A 17,526-nucleotide genomic window follows, 5' to 3' on the forward strand; every position below is an offset into this window, starting at 1 on the left:
TCTTCGTCCGAGTCTTCGTCTGAGTCACTCTCACTGGAACTTTTTTCTTGATATCCATAGATTTCCATACATCGCTTTTTACAACTTTTTCTTAAAGCCTTCTCCTTCGCAGTAACACATTCGTGTTTTTTGCAAGTTTTGTTGCTTGCGGATTTACAAGCTTTATTGCATTTATCGAAGGATACTTTTCGGCAAGCGTTTTCTAGTTTATCACGTAATATGTGGACGTCGTTGGTTTTGGTGTCGATGTTGATGAGGTTTGTCCTTTCTGCAATTTTGGGCTGAAAAATATTTTTATTTATTTAATTTCCCAATACATAACAGTACATATGGCGGAATTAATGCCTTAAGGCATTCTCTACTAGTTAACCAATGAGCTAAACCAGAGAGAAATTCATAATAAAGAAATATTTTTATTTAGAAGTGTCTGAAAATTGTGCTACGTGTTGTTTTTAATACTTATAATAATATGAACGAAGGCTTAGAAAATATCCCATAAATATTATCAAATTTTGTAGAATCATAAAAGTGAAAAATAATAATTGTAGCGTTTGCTGGTGTGAAATAATAATATTTTTCGTAATAATTCAAATTATTATTAGAATTCATATTATTAAACCTATTATACATTTTACATAGATACATCTGTCACTTCCAATAGAAAAGAAACTAAGTAAAGACAAAAATAATTATTTTATTTGCAACAAGACAATAGTCAAACAAACAGTAATATTTTGGAGACAAAAGAGCTGAGCTGGCAGCTTCTTCGCTTAACGAATAACCACTGCGATTCAGCGAGGAAATGCTGCCAGCATCTTCGGCACTATGCCTCAGGTGCCATCTTTAGATTTAGATTATAAATATATCAAAAGGAAAATATATTGATAGCGGTAGCAGCAGAGCTGCTGCAGCAGTAATAATATAATAGCTTATGTCAATTGTTTAGGTACGGTAACTAAAAATATTTAACCTGCACAAGATAATATTTAATACCTTTTTAACGTCGCTTATAGCGTGTAGACATGTCATGTCTAACATCCCTTGTCTTGTATAATCAAAGAATTGTGCTGTAAATGAAAGAAATATATAATTTGTATGATCGTTGTCTGAGTACCCACAACACAAGTTTTAGAGCTTGCTGTGGGGCTTAGTCGATTTGTACAAGGATTTAGCATAACATTTATACAATTCATTCGAAAATCATGTAAATAAATACCCCCAGTCAGTTCCTCGTCGTCATCCTGACCGCGATCATCATCTGATTCATCATCATTATAATCACTAAAATGCTTATCATGATGAACATTTCGGCCTGTTTTTCCATTTGGATTATTAAACTCCTCGTCACAAGCAGCAATTCCGTTGTCAGTAAAATCTTTGTTGAAATTACTTGAGCATCTTTTATCCTTCTTGCAGATATCCTTTAGGACATTTTTTAATACCTGCAAATTTTAAACTATTTATGTATCATTTACAGATACGAACACAATAACTACGCTTGTTTAAAAAAAAGCGATGCACGTAATTTTGAATTTTAATACTCGTACGTGTTAAATGCAATGATTAACCATTATTTTTCTATCAAATCAGGATTTTTCATTATTTTTCTATCTAGTTGCGCAGGATCGGGACAGAGGTGGTACGCTCTGGTTTCGGAGGCCAAGATTCTCTTTGGATCACTGAGCCAAAATAGTTAGTTAGTTTCTATCAAATCAAGGAGCGATTTCCTCGCCTCATTTTATTTATTTATTCTATTTATTCAGAATTCAAAATCGGTAAATTATTATTGTTACAAAGACGAGCTCAGTAGATTTCTTAAAAAAAAACATATTCCTGTTTGTCATTTCAATATTTAAAACAGTCAATCTTAAAACACTCAGGTGCACACCTGAAATCAAAACGGTATTGGATTAATATTGATATCATATAAGTTAGCTGTCATTCGCGCGGACGTCTCACCCGCACTAATACTTGTACGGACAAGTCCGAGCGAAATGATCGCGCGAATGACGCTAACTGATATGATTCCAATATGATTCAATTATCGTTTGGATGTCAGGTGCACGTCCAATTAGCCTGAGAGTCAGGAGCCTTTAAAATTGTTATGTTCAGCACAGAAGCGAAACATCAAAGTATTAACAAAATTTTAGTAGGTAAGTACTCTTGATTATATATTATTACTTTATGTGCCGGTCAGCAAAATATTATCCAGTTAAGATAATATTGAATCGCCGTAGATTATGAATGTCGTATTATGACCCCTGCATATAAGCACTAGTTTATACAGAATAGTCTAAGTTTATCACTTACAGCACTCACAGCTTACTTATTCCTCTGTGCTTTTACTCACACCGCTGCTCCCCGTAAACTTCAAATTAAATATAAATTCAAATTCATTACCTTTTTACATTTCCTATTAACAAGTATGATGCAGGCATCACCGAGGGCTTGTCGTAGTGTTTTCGCTCTTAAAATTTCTTCTTGCAACGCTTTATGATCTTCTAAATCTGAATTAGGGTCGGCTGTAATATCCGATTTAAACATACGAGTAGTTGACTTCGTTGTGCGTTGCTAAAAATATAAACCCTCTTTTAATGCTTATAAACTAGCAGTTACAAATAAATGCATTCACTGTGAATATAACCATTTTCAAATTTAAGAATAAGTTTATTAATAAGAACATTTTCATAAATATTTAAGTAAAGATGATCCAGATGACGCGACGTACGACATTCAGAATTCATGAGTGTGTTGATTCTAACTGTAAAAATTATGGTTAGAAATACATTTATGTAATGCCATTAAGCGAAAAATATAATATATTTAATACCTTCTGTTTTGTTGACACAATTTTCACTTCGTTTGGATTAGATGGTCGTAGTCGATTTACATTAGGATTTTTCTTACTATCTAAATGAATCACTAACACTTTTTTTACATCTTCTGATTCTTCACTTTCTTTTGGATTACCTCTAAGTATTCCGTCATCTAAATAATCTTTTGGAGTTGTTATCGTTTTGTGCTTAAGGTTTTCTTTTAATTTAATTTTCTTTTGTGTTGTTGAACTTTGAGATTTTTTTGTTACAAATGTATCTTCTTGCGAATCTGATGAAATACTGTCCTTTATACCGAAAACCTTTTTTTCCCTTGGCTTCCTTTTGTAATTTTTCTCTTCCGTATTATTTTCAGATGATTCATCAGTAAAGAATACAGTCTTACCTTCTGATTTGAGAGGGTATCCTAACTGGACCTTAGTATCTCCTGGACGATAATGACTCTTTACATTGGTTTTCTTTCCGTTTAGGGTTTTTTTCTTATGTATCCCACTGACATTGTCTTCAGTTAATTGATCTATATAAGATTCAGTTGCACTAAGAGTCTTTTTTGGCTCTTTTATCTTATTATTTGCTCTGATTTTAAAATGTGACTTCATTTTGATGAAATCATTTAAAGTCTTATTCGTGTTGTGGCTAATATTATCCGTCTCTGTGTGAGTTAAATGTTTAAGTAGTTCGTACTTTTTCATCAAATCTTGTAATAGATGATTCACGAGCGATATATTTTTTGAAATCTCAGACAAAATTGTCTCATTTGGCTCAATTTCGATATTGTGGACTAGTACCTTAAAAAATCAGTTGTTATTTTATGCTATCCAAGTATTTCAAAAGTACCTTTTTTATCTGTTGGACTAACCAAGTTTTAGTGTATACATTAATTACATTTATAAAATAAACACTTACCGACATGAGTACGAGAATAACGAAAACTCCAATATGTATAACTTTTAAAGACATCTTTGCTTTCACGCATAATTCTAGAAATAATATCAATATTGAAACGTTATGGTTATATACACTTTAAAATATTTTACTAACAATATTTTATTGTTTACCTATTGCACGAGTTTTTATGACCGGTTTTTAATATAAAGCCCAGTTTCATTGATACAGTAACATAGAACGACATATTACAATTTTATGTTAGAATTTCAAATGTAAATGTAATGTAAAAATATCAATTCAACATTCAATAACACCTCAACATAAAGAGATGGTCATTTTATTGAAAGTTGCATTAAACTACACTTTTTTTAGATACTTATGGGAATGTTTACTTTATTTTTACTCTAAATCACGAACAATTTCTATTTTAATTAGAAGAAAAAAGTGTTTCAAGAATTTTTTTCACATCTGAATATATAAATTTTTTTATGATACAGGAGGCAAACGAGCAGACGGATAGTGTGTGTAGTGAAACTTTTAACCTCCTAAGGCCCAGCCATACAAATGAAAAATCTAAAATTTGTCACTGAAATATGAACCTATAGTGCAAGGAATAGAGTTGAGTTTGCCTTTGTTTGAAAATTTAACGAAACAAAAGAAATGCAACTCTGTTCCAATTGCACAGGGTTTAAATTTCATCGAACTGAAGAAGTACTATAGGTAGGACCTTGGGCCTTTGGAGGTTAAATGGCCTTCATAAAAGCGTTGTTACATACACGTGACAAGTTTTGTGTGTCGTTTGTATGTCATTGTGAATAAACACCTACTGAATATTTCATACTTAATTACATTGACTGACACAACGTATTATCTGACTCACGGAAGTCACCAATAATTGCAAATTGTAATTCGGATTAGCGCTGAACTCAATCCACATAATAAATTAGAATTACTAATATCAGATTAACAAATCAACGAACAGTAAGTGGCATGATAACGTATAAACATTTAATAGAAGTAAAAAACTTTTTTAACACAATTTATACAAGACGTCTTTTGTACAGTAGCCATCAGATATATCGGAGCGGCCAGGGTGCTCACAAATATCTGAATACGCCTCTATTGTCAAGGCGTTAAGTGCGTGTTCAGATATTTTTGAGCACCTCGGACGGTCCGATATATCTGACGGCGACTGTACATTGCAAATGCTGTAACGAATAAATTGGTAAATAATTTATTAGTAAGTACGTATGAGTGAAAGTATTAGGTTTTATATCCTAATAATTATGATAATTTATTACACAAAATGCAGGGAAAATACCTACATTGAAATGAAACGCTGCAAATATTTGGGCGAATCAATTTATAGGCACCAACAATTTTCACGTCTACCGTTACCAACAAATGTCTCAGAAGTTACTAAAAATCATATTTACAGTTTAAGAACTGTGCATAATTAGGCATTAACAATAATAATAATAATAATAATAATAAAATAATAATCGCAGCGCCGAGCCGTGCTCGTCGACATCACCATCCCCCATGATGAGAATCTCGTGAAAGCCGAGAAGGACAAGTCCAGTAAGTACCTAGACTTGGCTCACGAGATAACCGCCATGTGGGATGTTGATTCGACGATCATTGTCCCGATAGTCGTTTCAGCGAACGGTCTCATAGCGAAGAGTCTCGACCAACACCTTGAGAGACTCTCGCTAGGTGGTTGGATCAAGGGTCAGATGCAGAAGGCGGTGATCTTGGACACGGCGCGGATAGTCCGCCGGTTCCTCTCTCTGCGGCCCTGACCACCGGCAGCTTGGGCCCTGCCCCGCTGCTGGCGGCACCCTAGGTTAGGTTTTTTATAATTTGTTTATATGTATTTTGTATTGTTTTGTAAGTGTTTTTATATTTTACTTTTATATCCATATTATAAAAAACCTAACATAAGAAAATAAATAAATAAAGAGAATAATAATAAATATTCTTTATTTGCGTAAAATATGGTACAATGAGATAAACACTATATTAAATACTGAATGATTTTATTATGAAACTTACTTCGTTCGTTTCATAAACTCATACTCAAGTTTTAATGCCTTTCATTATGTAGCAGTCACAAAATACACTCATATTTCATAACATAACCGCTCCACCCATCCCACCTCCACCTCCACCATTATTGTATCAATTAATAAACGTTTACTAACTATTAGGCGTACCCTTTTCACTGTCCTCGTGATAATAGTATTACGTCATTGTATTTGTTATCAGGGCACGTTCCGATTTTATGCACACTATTCTCACACCTAGCGTACGGAGAAGTATAGTTTCTGGAAGTGAGTTTATTCTTCGATTTAAGGCGGTTCCCTGAGCCAGAACGCGAAAAATCTCTTTATATGATCATGTTTTTCTAAGAGGCGTTGATATTTGTAGACGTGGAAAAAATATATGTAGTTCTTGACTATATTATCTTTAACAACATAGCTTCCGATACACGAATTATGACACTTCGCTCGATACAATTAATTCCCAAAGTAACCTCTAACTCGGACTTTTAATCCTACTTTACTCGGTTATTTATTATGTGATACTATAAACATAAAAAGAAGAAAAAACAATCTTAACCTAAATAGTAATTTCATAGCTTTCGAATTTCGATATTGCAAGGTAACGAATAAAAATCGACAAAATTCGATCACAATTGACACTTGGCGCGTATGATCTTTCCCGTTCTTTCTTGCGAAATGTGACAGTGACAGCGGCAAACCGATGGAACGGCCTTAAGCATCATCATCATTGGCCTTTCAGTCCATTGTAGACTATATAAACAGTGTCAGGTAGGGTGACAATGTTTCACATGGCTGTGTAAGGCAATACGGGAGCGGCAACCACGACCGCAAGGCAGGCAGTGCCCGTGGCGAACAGATGTCGCGCTGATGACGCTCAGCTCGCTTACTTGCGAGTGTCTTAAACCAAGAGTCATCGTGGATTTTACGATCGTCGAATACCAGTTTGCGCCACTTATCTCTGTCCTCGGCAAGCTCCTCCTATTGATGAACCTGGATGTTGAAGGCGTCTAAGCATATGGCCATACATAATAATACATATGTTTTCACAACTAGATTATACTACGTTCTAGATATTTGGACGGCTTGAAAACTTCTTAAGTCTTAATTACTACACAAAAGCTACTTGTAAGCTTGGATTCCATCCCACGCCAGATAGCGCTCGTCTCGCTCTTAAAAACAGGTTGAAATAAGACAAAATGACCACAAACTCTAAGAGGTGAGAAACCAAATAAAAACCTAATAGCTCCTCTACACTATCGGCGATGATAGACGATGACTGGTGGGCACGATAGTGTTTTAATGTTTTAATATGTAGAGGGCATACCCCGCAGTCATCGTCTATCATCGCCTGCGGCCCGTGAGTTGTCCGCTTTTTGGGCACGCGTCAAAGGGAATCGCCGGGTAGTTTTTTTTTATGATGAATAGGCAGGCGTTTGACCACGATCCCACCTGAACCACCTGTAGTTGCGTTGTACAGGCGATCATGTGAATGCTTGCACGATGATCTTGCCAATGATAGACAATGATACTGATGATATCAACGATCATCGCCGATAGTGTAGAGGAGGCATAAGGAACCAAATATAAATTTGTAACTCCAGGAAGTTCCTACCTCGCCCGGCTAAACTGTGAAATGAACTGATTCCCGCGGTATTTCCTGACCGATACAAACCTTCAAGAAAAGAGCGTTAAAATCCGACAACGCACTTGTAACCCGTCTGCTTGTTTGTCTCCTATGATTTAATTATTCCACTAAACTTGTATATCCGTGTAACACATTATCGAAGACCCTGATGAGACCCTCACCGTCGAATTATATTCCCCGCAATCCTCATTAGAAGATAACAAAACAATGGATAGGCATTTACAGTTGGGGCTCAAATTTGTTCCCGGTTCTGATGATTTGGGAAAGCATTGTGAATTTAGTACTATATGATTTAAGCTTGATGCGGTAAGTGAGCTATAGTTTTCCTTGAAAGTCTTTAGTAAGCCAACTACGAAACCCTACACTGAGCAATCTGAACATGCTCTTGGCCGGTTTTTAATTTTTGATCAGCAGGTGACTAAACTTGCTTATTTTAAACTAAAAATTTGAGTTATGATGAACAACTACGAAAAAAAGGATGTTTTCTTAAATCGTCTATTTCTTTTCTCTTTCGTAACACAGCCTGTAGCTCCTAAAGTATTGAGCGTAAAGTATAAATAATTATGACCTAATTTCTAAAAAAAATGTGTTAAAACTTTTGACTGTAGTAGTATAATGATATTCGTACAGATATTCAGATAGGAGCAAAAATCTGGAAAAAGGTACCTACAACCCCCCTACACCCTCAGCACACCCCCACCCCCAACGACTTTTAGTATGTTCATCTGGACACCACGAGATATAATTGTACCAATTTACAAAACTACACGAATTATTTCCCCTGATTGCCCATATTCGGCTTAATTTGACGTGGCTAGTGTTAAAATTCATAAACCAGTAATTGGTCTGGTTGTCTGAAATAAAAATGAAAAAGAGCGCAAACATTTTATGCAAATCAGTCAGTACGTCTGGGAAATCTGGTTCGGCTGTTGTGGATGCAGATTTTCTACTGAAAATAATCCGTAAGGTCGCTTCTAGACAATGAGGCGATTCTAACAATTTGTTACGCGTTTGAACTGGCTTTGATACGACCTCGGTGATTGACGCGCATCTAGGGAATGCAAATCGGTTATAACCGTAACCGAAATAATCAGTACCGATTATTTTGACAAAATTTCATAACCGACTATTGGAAACTCAAATAACCGGTTACGGTTATTTTCGGTTATTTATTTATGACTAAAATTCTATGAATTGTTCTTCTAATGACTTAAAAATCCTGCCTCTTTTGGCTGTAACGCCTGTGACTAGCTTCATGTACATTTTAATAACAAAATATACCTAATTACCTAATTTATGAAACATTTTGATTAAATGTTGTATCACGTCCAAGGTCATATTTTCACTTTTACTGTATTTTGTGTGTTTTCAAAAAACGAAGACTTATAGGTACTCACTGTACATTTGTCTGCGTATTTTTTTTAATTACTTGATTGTAAATTTTTGTCGAAAAAACCGCATAACTCATTATAACCGATTATTTTTTGGGCATAATCGTAACCGAAACCGGTTATGAAGTTTGGCCGGTGATTGCATTCCCTACGCGCATCTCAAGTATGACGTTCATTCAATTTTTCATGCCCAATCAGTGTTCGTCAAGGTCGTATCAAAACAAGATCAGAACCGCAACAAATTGTTAAGTCAGAGTCTGGCTCGTGGTTTGGCTGTTATGGATGGAACACAATGTATATACGAAAATATGTTTCAGATTTTATTAACGTTTGACATAAATTAACTGAAATTTAGACAATCGTTTCCTCAGTGTAAAGCCCCTCCACACTCGTGCGCGAATCGCGGCGCGAAGCCGCGAACGCGAGTGTGGAGTCTAGTTAGCTAATCAGCGAAATCGACTCCACACTGGCGTTCGCGGCTTCGCGCCGCGTAGTCTCGAGCGCGCTTAAGAGCATTTTCATATTACCCGATCCGATATCGGATGGAAGTATAATGTATTATAACATATTTAATTTTCGGTATTTATTTAAGAAATTCGGTATTGCTAATAAAATGATAGGTTATAACCGACAAGAAATTGTAGAAAATTATTGAGGGCGCCACTTCCTACGTAACTGTCACATTTATGACGTAAAATGCTTAAACATGGCAACAATTTAGTATGGAAATATTTTAGTTCCATTTTATTTAATTTCTCCTATTTTATTGTCGCACTATACGTAATATGCAATCTTGATAGATTTATCGTCTCGGACAATTAAAAAAAATCTCCATATCAATCCAAAAACCCAGCTTCTCATTTTCCTTTAACCCCCACTCCAAAATCCAGGTGGCAAAGAAACTCTGTAGTTAATGACGTATATTAATAAGGGGGGCCGAGAGCAATTGTAACTTGCTCGCTGAAGGAAGTGAGCTCAAGGGGAGGCGGGGCACAGTCCGTTTATAACAGCATGATTACGAATTAAGTTTAAATGTTCAAAGGCCATGCCAGGATAAGCTAAGTGAATCTGCCCCCAGCGAGCTTTGACTTGTATTTTTTTTTTGATGATGTGGCTTTCTATTAGTAACAAGAATGCAAAATTTCAGATCGCAAAACAATATAGTTTTTTGTAAAAAAAACGAAATGTGATCCTTTTCTTTTTTTTTTCTAGCCACCCGATTTTGATGTGCGTCACGTATGTTGTGCGTATAGTAATGAGAATTATATGACATCAATTACTGGTTATATTGCTATACAAAAAAAAAACCAATATTTTTTTAAAGTACTTTCAGGTCAGAGACCGCTCCAAGTTTTTCACCAAAGCTAGCCTCTTTAATGAGCTACAAAATGAATGTATTTACTTAATTTTATCTGTGGGAGAACAAGGTTTTTTTTAATTGAATACATCGCTATATACCCGCTCGTTCAAGTTAGTAGTGTTCACGTTAGCTGCGCGCTGCGTACTTTCTCTGTACTAGTCTCTACGAAACATGTCGCGCGAGTGACTAAAAATACGTGAGTTAAACCGTAAAATTTACATTTAATATAATTATAATCGCACAGGATCGGTCGGAGTGGCGAGCCTCGGGGGAGGCCTATGTCCAGCAGTGGACGTCTATCGGCTGACATGATGATGATGATGATGATAATTATAATAAGTTTAAATGTTGCTGATGTTGCAACTCTATTCATCTTAGTTGTACTGAAAGACAGCTTTTTTTCGTAATTCTAGATCTACGCACAATATCTATCTAGAATTTAGTTTGTGTATGTGAAAATATGCCTATGCCGTAGTTTCTTTTATTTATCTCGTTTGTTTGCGATGACTCAAAAATCTCAAAATATATGTTTTCCAGTGCAGAACCTTTACAAGAAATAAACGACATTCGTAAAGAGGACTGATCATATAAAAGTATAATTTGAGGTGTGAAAATCTAAACAACTTGAAATCAGTGGTGACATAATGTCGGTGACCAAATAATCTCGTAGTATAAAAAAACTTAATAAGAAAGCGCGCCGCCGCGACGCGTCGCAGAGTGCTTGGCAGTAGCAACAGTATCCTGAGTGTGATAGCGGGTAGGCTCGATAGTCGCTATATGCAGCACTGGTCGAGCCTGCATCGTTCCCTAGCTAAGTATGTATTGTAGTTGTAGATATCTAGTAAGTTAAGTAATAATTAATTGTATCTAACATAGTTTTAAGTTCCTGCATGTTCGACTAACCTGTTATGGATTTCTGTGGTCCGAAATAAATGATTTTTATTTATTTTATTTTATTTTAATAACTTTTAAAGGATATATTAAATATATTAATAACGGGTCACTCACGTATTTTAAGTCGAAAATCGCTCCCCGTGCTCGTGCTCGTGAGTGACCCGTTATTAATATATTTAATATTGCTGTGTCTCGCGGAAGTTTTGTTATTAAAACTTTAAAAGGATATTAAGTATTTTTGTCCTATTGATACTGTTCTGTAAACCACTGTGTCCGTTTCCCGTTTGGAACACCCTGTTGTGCCGTTAATGACGCCCGTTCCTCATCAAGTTGTTGTCGTCACAATGCCGTGCGGTTATTAAGCAACCATATAACCAGTTATCTTAATAGTGTAATTTTTTAATAAATATAAAAAATTACACTTAAAAAAAACTCAAATGGTGAACTTGAAGCCATTATTTTTTACACAATTTAGTAAAAAAACCGGACAAGTGCGAGTCGGACTGACCAACCGTGTGTTCCGTACTTTTTAGTATTTGTTTTTATAGCTGCAACAGAAATACATCATCTGTGAAAATTTTAACTGTCGCACAGACGGACGGACGGACAGACGGACAGACACACAGACAGACGGACAGAGGAGTAGTATTAGACTCTATTGGTCCCGTTTTTACCTTTTGGGTACGGAACCTAGTCCTATTATTTTATTCTATATCAGATTAAGAAGGTATACATTTTTGATTGAAAAATTACACCACAAACCTGAACTACTTAAATCCTTTAATCCTGAGAAAACATGTTGATTACATCCAAAAAAAGAATGTGATAAAATACAAAAATACCGTCCAAGTGCGAGTCGGACTCGCGCACCGAGGGTTCCGTACTTTTTAGTGTTTGTTGTTATAGCGGCAACAGAAATATATACATCATCTGTGAAAATTTCAACTGTCTAGCTATCACGGTTCATGAGATACAGCCTGGTGACAGACAGACAGACGGACAGACGGACAGTGGAGTCTTAGTAATAGGGTCCCGTTTTTACCCTTTGGCTACGGAACCCTAAAAACTACGAAAAACACGCTTGGTAAAATTTGCTATTTAAGGTAGAACAATAGCTTAATACTGTCCCTATTAGAAAGGGCATTAGCGGCTATTTATGCCAGGCCCAGAACTTCGCGAACACATTCGCAGAAAGGGTCGGACGTAAACGAGACTGCAAAGTACTAGGCCGGGAAGTTCGGATAGGGATTTTTATTATTACAATTATTTTTTTTTGTAGCAGTTGACACTGATATGTACGTGTATATAAATCACTATTACTCGTACGTTATATAAACGTGGCTGAGAGCAGTGTACAGTGTTATAATAACAAAATTTCCGTGAGACACAGACATATGAAATACTAATAACGGGTCACTCACGTATTTTAAGTCTAAAACACTCGACATGTTTCACTCCGTACCGAGCAGTGTCATCAGGAGCTTGCGTTGACGGTGACGGACCGTTGCAGACTGCGGGCCGCAGCTCTCCGCGCCCGATGACTCGGCGCGGGCGCTACGACACATATGTCGAGCGTTTTTCGACTTAAAATAAGTGAGTGACCCGTTATTAATATATTTAATAGTGTGTCCAGAAATCACAAAATTTGAAAAACATTTACAATCAGAAATCAATAAAAAAAAGAAATATTTTGGTAGGCAAGACAAAGCACCCAACAACGGTAGCGAACAAAGATTCTTAAACTCGCTCAATCAAAACATTTTAGCGTCAAATATATTGTTTGACCAGAGGGATCCTACAATTAAAAACATCTATATCTAATTCCCTTGCCAGGTTGTTTAAAGATCTACTCTTTAGTTCGATTTTATTTAATTTCTAAAATTTCATACAGTGTGATTTTAGAGGGTGAAATTGAATGTTTGTACTACCAAAGATAGATATAACTCCATAATAGATACATTACAGTCTAAGGAAAAAACGTGCCTCGAAAATCAAGAAAATTTGATTCTCGTTGAGAGGGCGCTACTAGTTTTGGCCTACAGTCGAATAGATGGCGTTGACGGTTTCGTTTGTTATTTAACAATTTTAACGCATATAAGTGAAAGAACTTGGGTCAAAATCATAAAAATAATTAATGCAAATAAAAAAAATCATATTTAAATACATTCTATCGTATTTTTATAAATCTTCATTTTTAGTTTTAAAGTGTGTCGACAGATGGCAGTGAATTTACTGGGGTTACAAAATTTACTATGACAGTACCGCTCTAGTATAAGTTACTCTATGGTACTACCAATAACAATTACCATTGTTAATCACATTAAACCAAATATATACCCACTTTGTCTATAATTTACCATGTGTACAAACAATTTGATTGTCCTTACACCCACCCTTTACACATATGATAAAATATAACACACACACATATGATATAATATAACATTGTGATCGAAACAGGAAGTCAAGTCAATTTCAATTTCTAATTAGTCTAATCTTTGAGAGCGGCAGACACATCCCCTGTCAATGTCAAAGCTATATTAAACTGTCGTGACGACGGATCAAACGGATATGTTTCCGTTAAAATTTAAATTTAAATGACCTTGTAAAAGGTAACTAAGTACCAGTCTGTTGCAAGTAAAAAAAACAATGAGACTCAAATGTATTTAAAAATATTTGATAATTGGGTCACTCACGTATAAATGAATTAATGTATGAAATCCTTTATTACCACATAAGATCTTAATTTACAACCATCGCGTCCCAAGATATAGGTATATTCAGTCTAGGCCAACGTGTAAAAACAGTTGTCAGTGATTAGATCACTCAGTCATTTAAAATTAGTTAATTAGATTTACAAGATTAAGTATAATTTAACATAAACTAACAAAATTTTATTTAGTAAGTAACTTCGAATATAGTAAGAATAATTTTTATCTATTTAATTAGATTTTTGTATTTTTTTTTAATGATCATACCAAAACAGCGCTGGTGGCCTAGCGGTAAGAGCGTGCGACTTGCAATCCGGAGGTCGCGGGTTCAAACCCCGGCTCGTACCAATGAGTTTTTCTGAACTTATGTACGAAATATCATTTGATATTTACCAGTCGCTTTTCGGTGAAGGAAAACATCGTGAGGAAACCGGACTAATCCCGACAAGGCCTAGTTTCCCCTCTGGGTTGGACGGTCAGATGGCAGTCGCTTTCGTAAAAACTAGTGCCTACGCCAATTCTTGGGATTAGTTGCCAAGCGGACCCCAGGCTCCCATGGAGCCGTGGCAAAATGCCGGGACAACGCGAGGAAGATGATGATGATGATCATACCAAAACAAATAAAATAAGTACTATTTTGATAGGGTAACGTAACAGACAATCTATTTTGACTATGAACTAATCTAGCTAGTTAAAAATAGGTATTATTACGTACTGTGTGAACTTTTATACTAATATATAACTGTAACCGTGCGTTACGGTTTACGGTTCAATTTGGACTGGTTAATGGTTAATTGCAATTAACTTTCGGCCAACACTGTGTGTTACTGTGTCCGAGTGTCGGCACTTTTCATTTAAGTAAACTGGAATGTAATAATATGTAGCTACAAGTGTGATTCTGTAATGGCTTTCCATCTCTTATGAATTGTTGCTACTTTGTATTGATAGCTGTTGGATCTTCAACATATAAATAAATAAATAAAGGCAAAACATAGTGGCAACAAAAGTTAACTTGTCGCAGTTGTCACTACAATTGTATTTTTGTAAACATGATTTTTATTTAAAATAATTCTGTGATTATCTAGTTATTTTTCGAATAAAATAGAAATTAATAGAATAAAACAAAATAAAAACCGGCCAAGTGCGAGTCGGACACGCGCACGAAGGGTTCCGTACCATTACGGAAAAAAACAGCAAAAAAATCACGTTTGTTGTATGGGAGCCCCATTTAAATATTTATATTATTCTGTTTTTAGTATTTGTTGTTATAGCGGCAACAGAAATATATCATCTGTGAAAATTTCAACTGTCTAGCTTTCACGGTTCATGAGATACAGCCTGGTGACAGACGGACAGACGGATAGACGGACAGACAGACGGACAGACGGACAGACAGACGGACAGACGGACAGCGGAGTCTTAGTAATAGGGTCCCGTTTTTACCCTTTGGGTACGGAACCCTAAAAATGAAGAAATGAATATCTATGGATACGTAACTTTATATTGAGAAAGGCATCGATGAAAAATTATTGATATAATAAGTAGGTACATAGTATTTTTAACAATTGTAAAGTTTTGAGGTATGCATGTATGTTTCTGTGCTACTTACAACTACATTTTAACAGATGTAGAACCTATAAAACCAAATAAATTTATTTATTGATTTAATCTTTATTGCACACATGAAAAACTTTTCGTACAAAAGGTGGAGGTGAAAGATGAAAGGGTGGTGGTGGGTGGTGGTGTATATGATAAAATAATGTTTCTTGCGAACAAACTAATTTTTATTTTTAGTTCGCTAAGTATTAATTTTGCTCGTTACCACAACGTTTTTTCCAACTTGAGTGTTCGTAAAAATCCCAGTCACGGTCAAGAGTAGTAAGTAAAGTGAACCTTTTTTTATTGGAAGAAGGCAAGCTCACAATCTCACTTGATATTACGCGCCGATGAAATCTAGTATGAAGCATGCTTACCTATTACCTAGGCTATTCACTCGATTTCTTAATAATTTACGTACCTACTAATAAACAATGTTTTTTTTTAATATAAGATACTAATACGTAAATATTAACTTCTACTAAGAGTCATTGTAATTCTACTTAACCAAACAAATTGTGGTCACTTTCGTTAAATGAATGAAAGTGACTAAACAATTAAGACGAAAGTGAAAGCGCTAAATCGCCTTTTTTCATACAAACGTGGTCCTTATTTTCCTCCCTGGATATTAACATTATTAAAAATATTTTGACACAATTTGTTGTATATCATCCACAGCTACCCTACGTTTGATGTTTTGTAATTTTTAATTATTATAATAGGAGCATTTAAAAAAAATTATGAAACCTCTTTTTCGCTCCCATTTTTTGCTATAATATTTTAAAAAATCCAAAAAAGTCAAAAGTATAGCTTCAAACTATGTAAAAATATTTTTCGTAATGTCAATATTCAGAGAGGAAAATGGGGACTATGTTTGTATGGAGCGGACATCCCCTTTCCTCTTAAAGGTATTTCTTTACACGGGTAAAGAAAAATGAAGACGTCTAACGAATACCAACCTACACATTAATTCCAAAAATAAACTTTCCAAGAACCTACGTTATTATTTTTAAAGTACTTTATAACTTTCATAACTGATCATTGATATTTATTGTTAAAGGAGAAGCCCGTCAATAGGTAGGTAAATAAATGTGATGTTTTCAACCAAAAGGTACACTGTCGGTTGTCGATAAGGTTGATTTCAAATTGAAGCTATATGGAAATAGCGCATTATTGACAACCGACAATAAGTCTTTTGGTTGAAAATGGCACCAATATTGGACATTCATACACAAGTGACTAAGCCCCACAGTAAGCCTCAAGAAGGCTTGTGATGTGGGTACTCAGACAACGATATATTATACAGTTACAGGGTGACCTTAGCCATTAGACAAACCCTGAAATCCCACGTAGGGTTACTACTCAGAATGTTTTTAGGAGTTACACCTTAGGTATTTCTTAAAATATATTTTAGCAACGGGACCTCCTGTATTAGAGGTCAATAAATACGTACCTTAAATTATATCCAAAATTAAATTATTAAGTAAGTATTATAAAGTGTGTGGGTGTGAATTTATTTAGAATAAATACCGAGTTATGACTTAAATTAAACTTTTTATGAATTAAGGATAATTATATTTCATTTAGGGTTTATAAAAAACCTTGATGGGTGGTAAAATATGTCCCTAATAGTAGGTTAATAAAGAAGTTTTAAGAATACATAGTTTTCTTACTTGACGCGTCTTTTACAAAATGTCAATACAACTAAAGCTACAATCATTTAACTAACGCAAAACATATTATCTTCAAAATATTGTTCTTTAAAATTGATACACAACTGCAAAAGTTTGTTAAGATTATTAATAATAATGCAGCGTAAAAAAAAGTAATTTATGTCCAACCTGTATATGAAATACTATTAATAAACGTTGGCGATAAAAGCTTGTACCGAAACTGAATTATTAACAATTAAAATTTACATATTAAATTACAAGTTGACATCACAGGTTGAACAAAAAATAATAAATTAGATTTTACAATTAAGCTAATCCATCGGCCCCAAACTAGGCGCAGCCTGTATCTCGGGAACCGGGTAAATACAATTTACTGAGAAATTTTAAAATATATTAATAACGAGTCACTCACGTATTTTAAGTCGAAAAATGCTCGACATAATATGTCTGTCTCACGAAAGTTTTGTT

General features: G+C 35.0%; 2 protein-coding genes across 2 annotated transcripts in view; both read right to left on the minus strand.

Annotated features, from left to right (window-relative positions):
• LOC134751710 (uncharacterized) overlaps nt 1-17,526 on the minus strand; it is a 161,823-nt gene that overhangs the window by 53,358 nt on the left and 90,939 nt on the right. The gene's annotated exons all lie outside the window — the stretch shown is intronic.
• LOC134751711 (uncharacterized) lies at nt 1,129-3,851 on the minus strand. Its single transcript, XM_063687156.1, has 5 exons — nt 3,741-3,851; nt 2,831-3,615; nt 2,401-2,571; nt 1,179-1,442; nt 1,129-1,146 (listed from the first exon to the last, which is right to left on the minus strand). The coding sequence occupies exons 1-5, from the start codon at nt 3,808-3,810 to the stop codon at nt 1,129-1,131; spliced, it is 1,308 nt and encodes a 435-aa protein (XP_063543226.1). The 5' UTR covers nt 3,811-3,851.

This window comes from Cydia strobilella, chromosome 23, assembly GCF_947568885.1.
Source record: "Cydia strobilella chromosome 23, ilCydStro3.1, whole genome shotgun sequence".
In the NCBI taxonomy this organism is placed as follows: domain Eukaryota; kingdom Metazoa; phylum Arthropoda; class Insecta; order Lepidoptera; family Tortricidae; genus Cydia; species Cydia strobilella.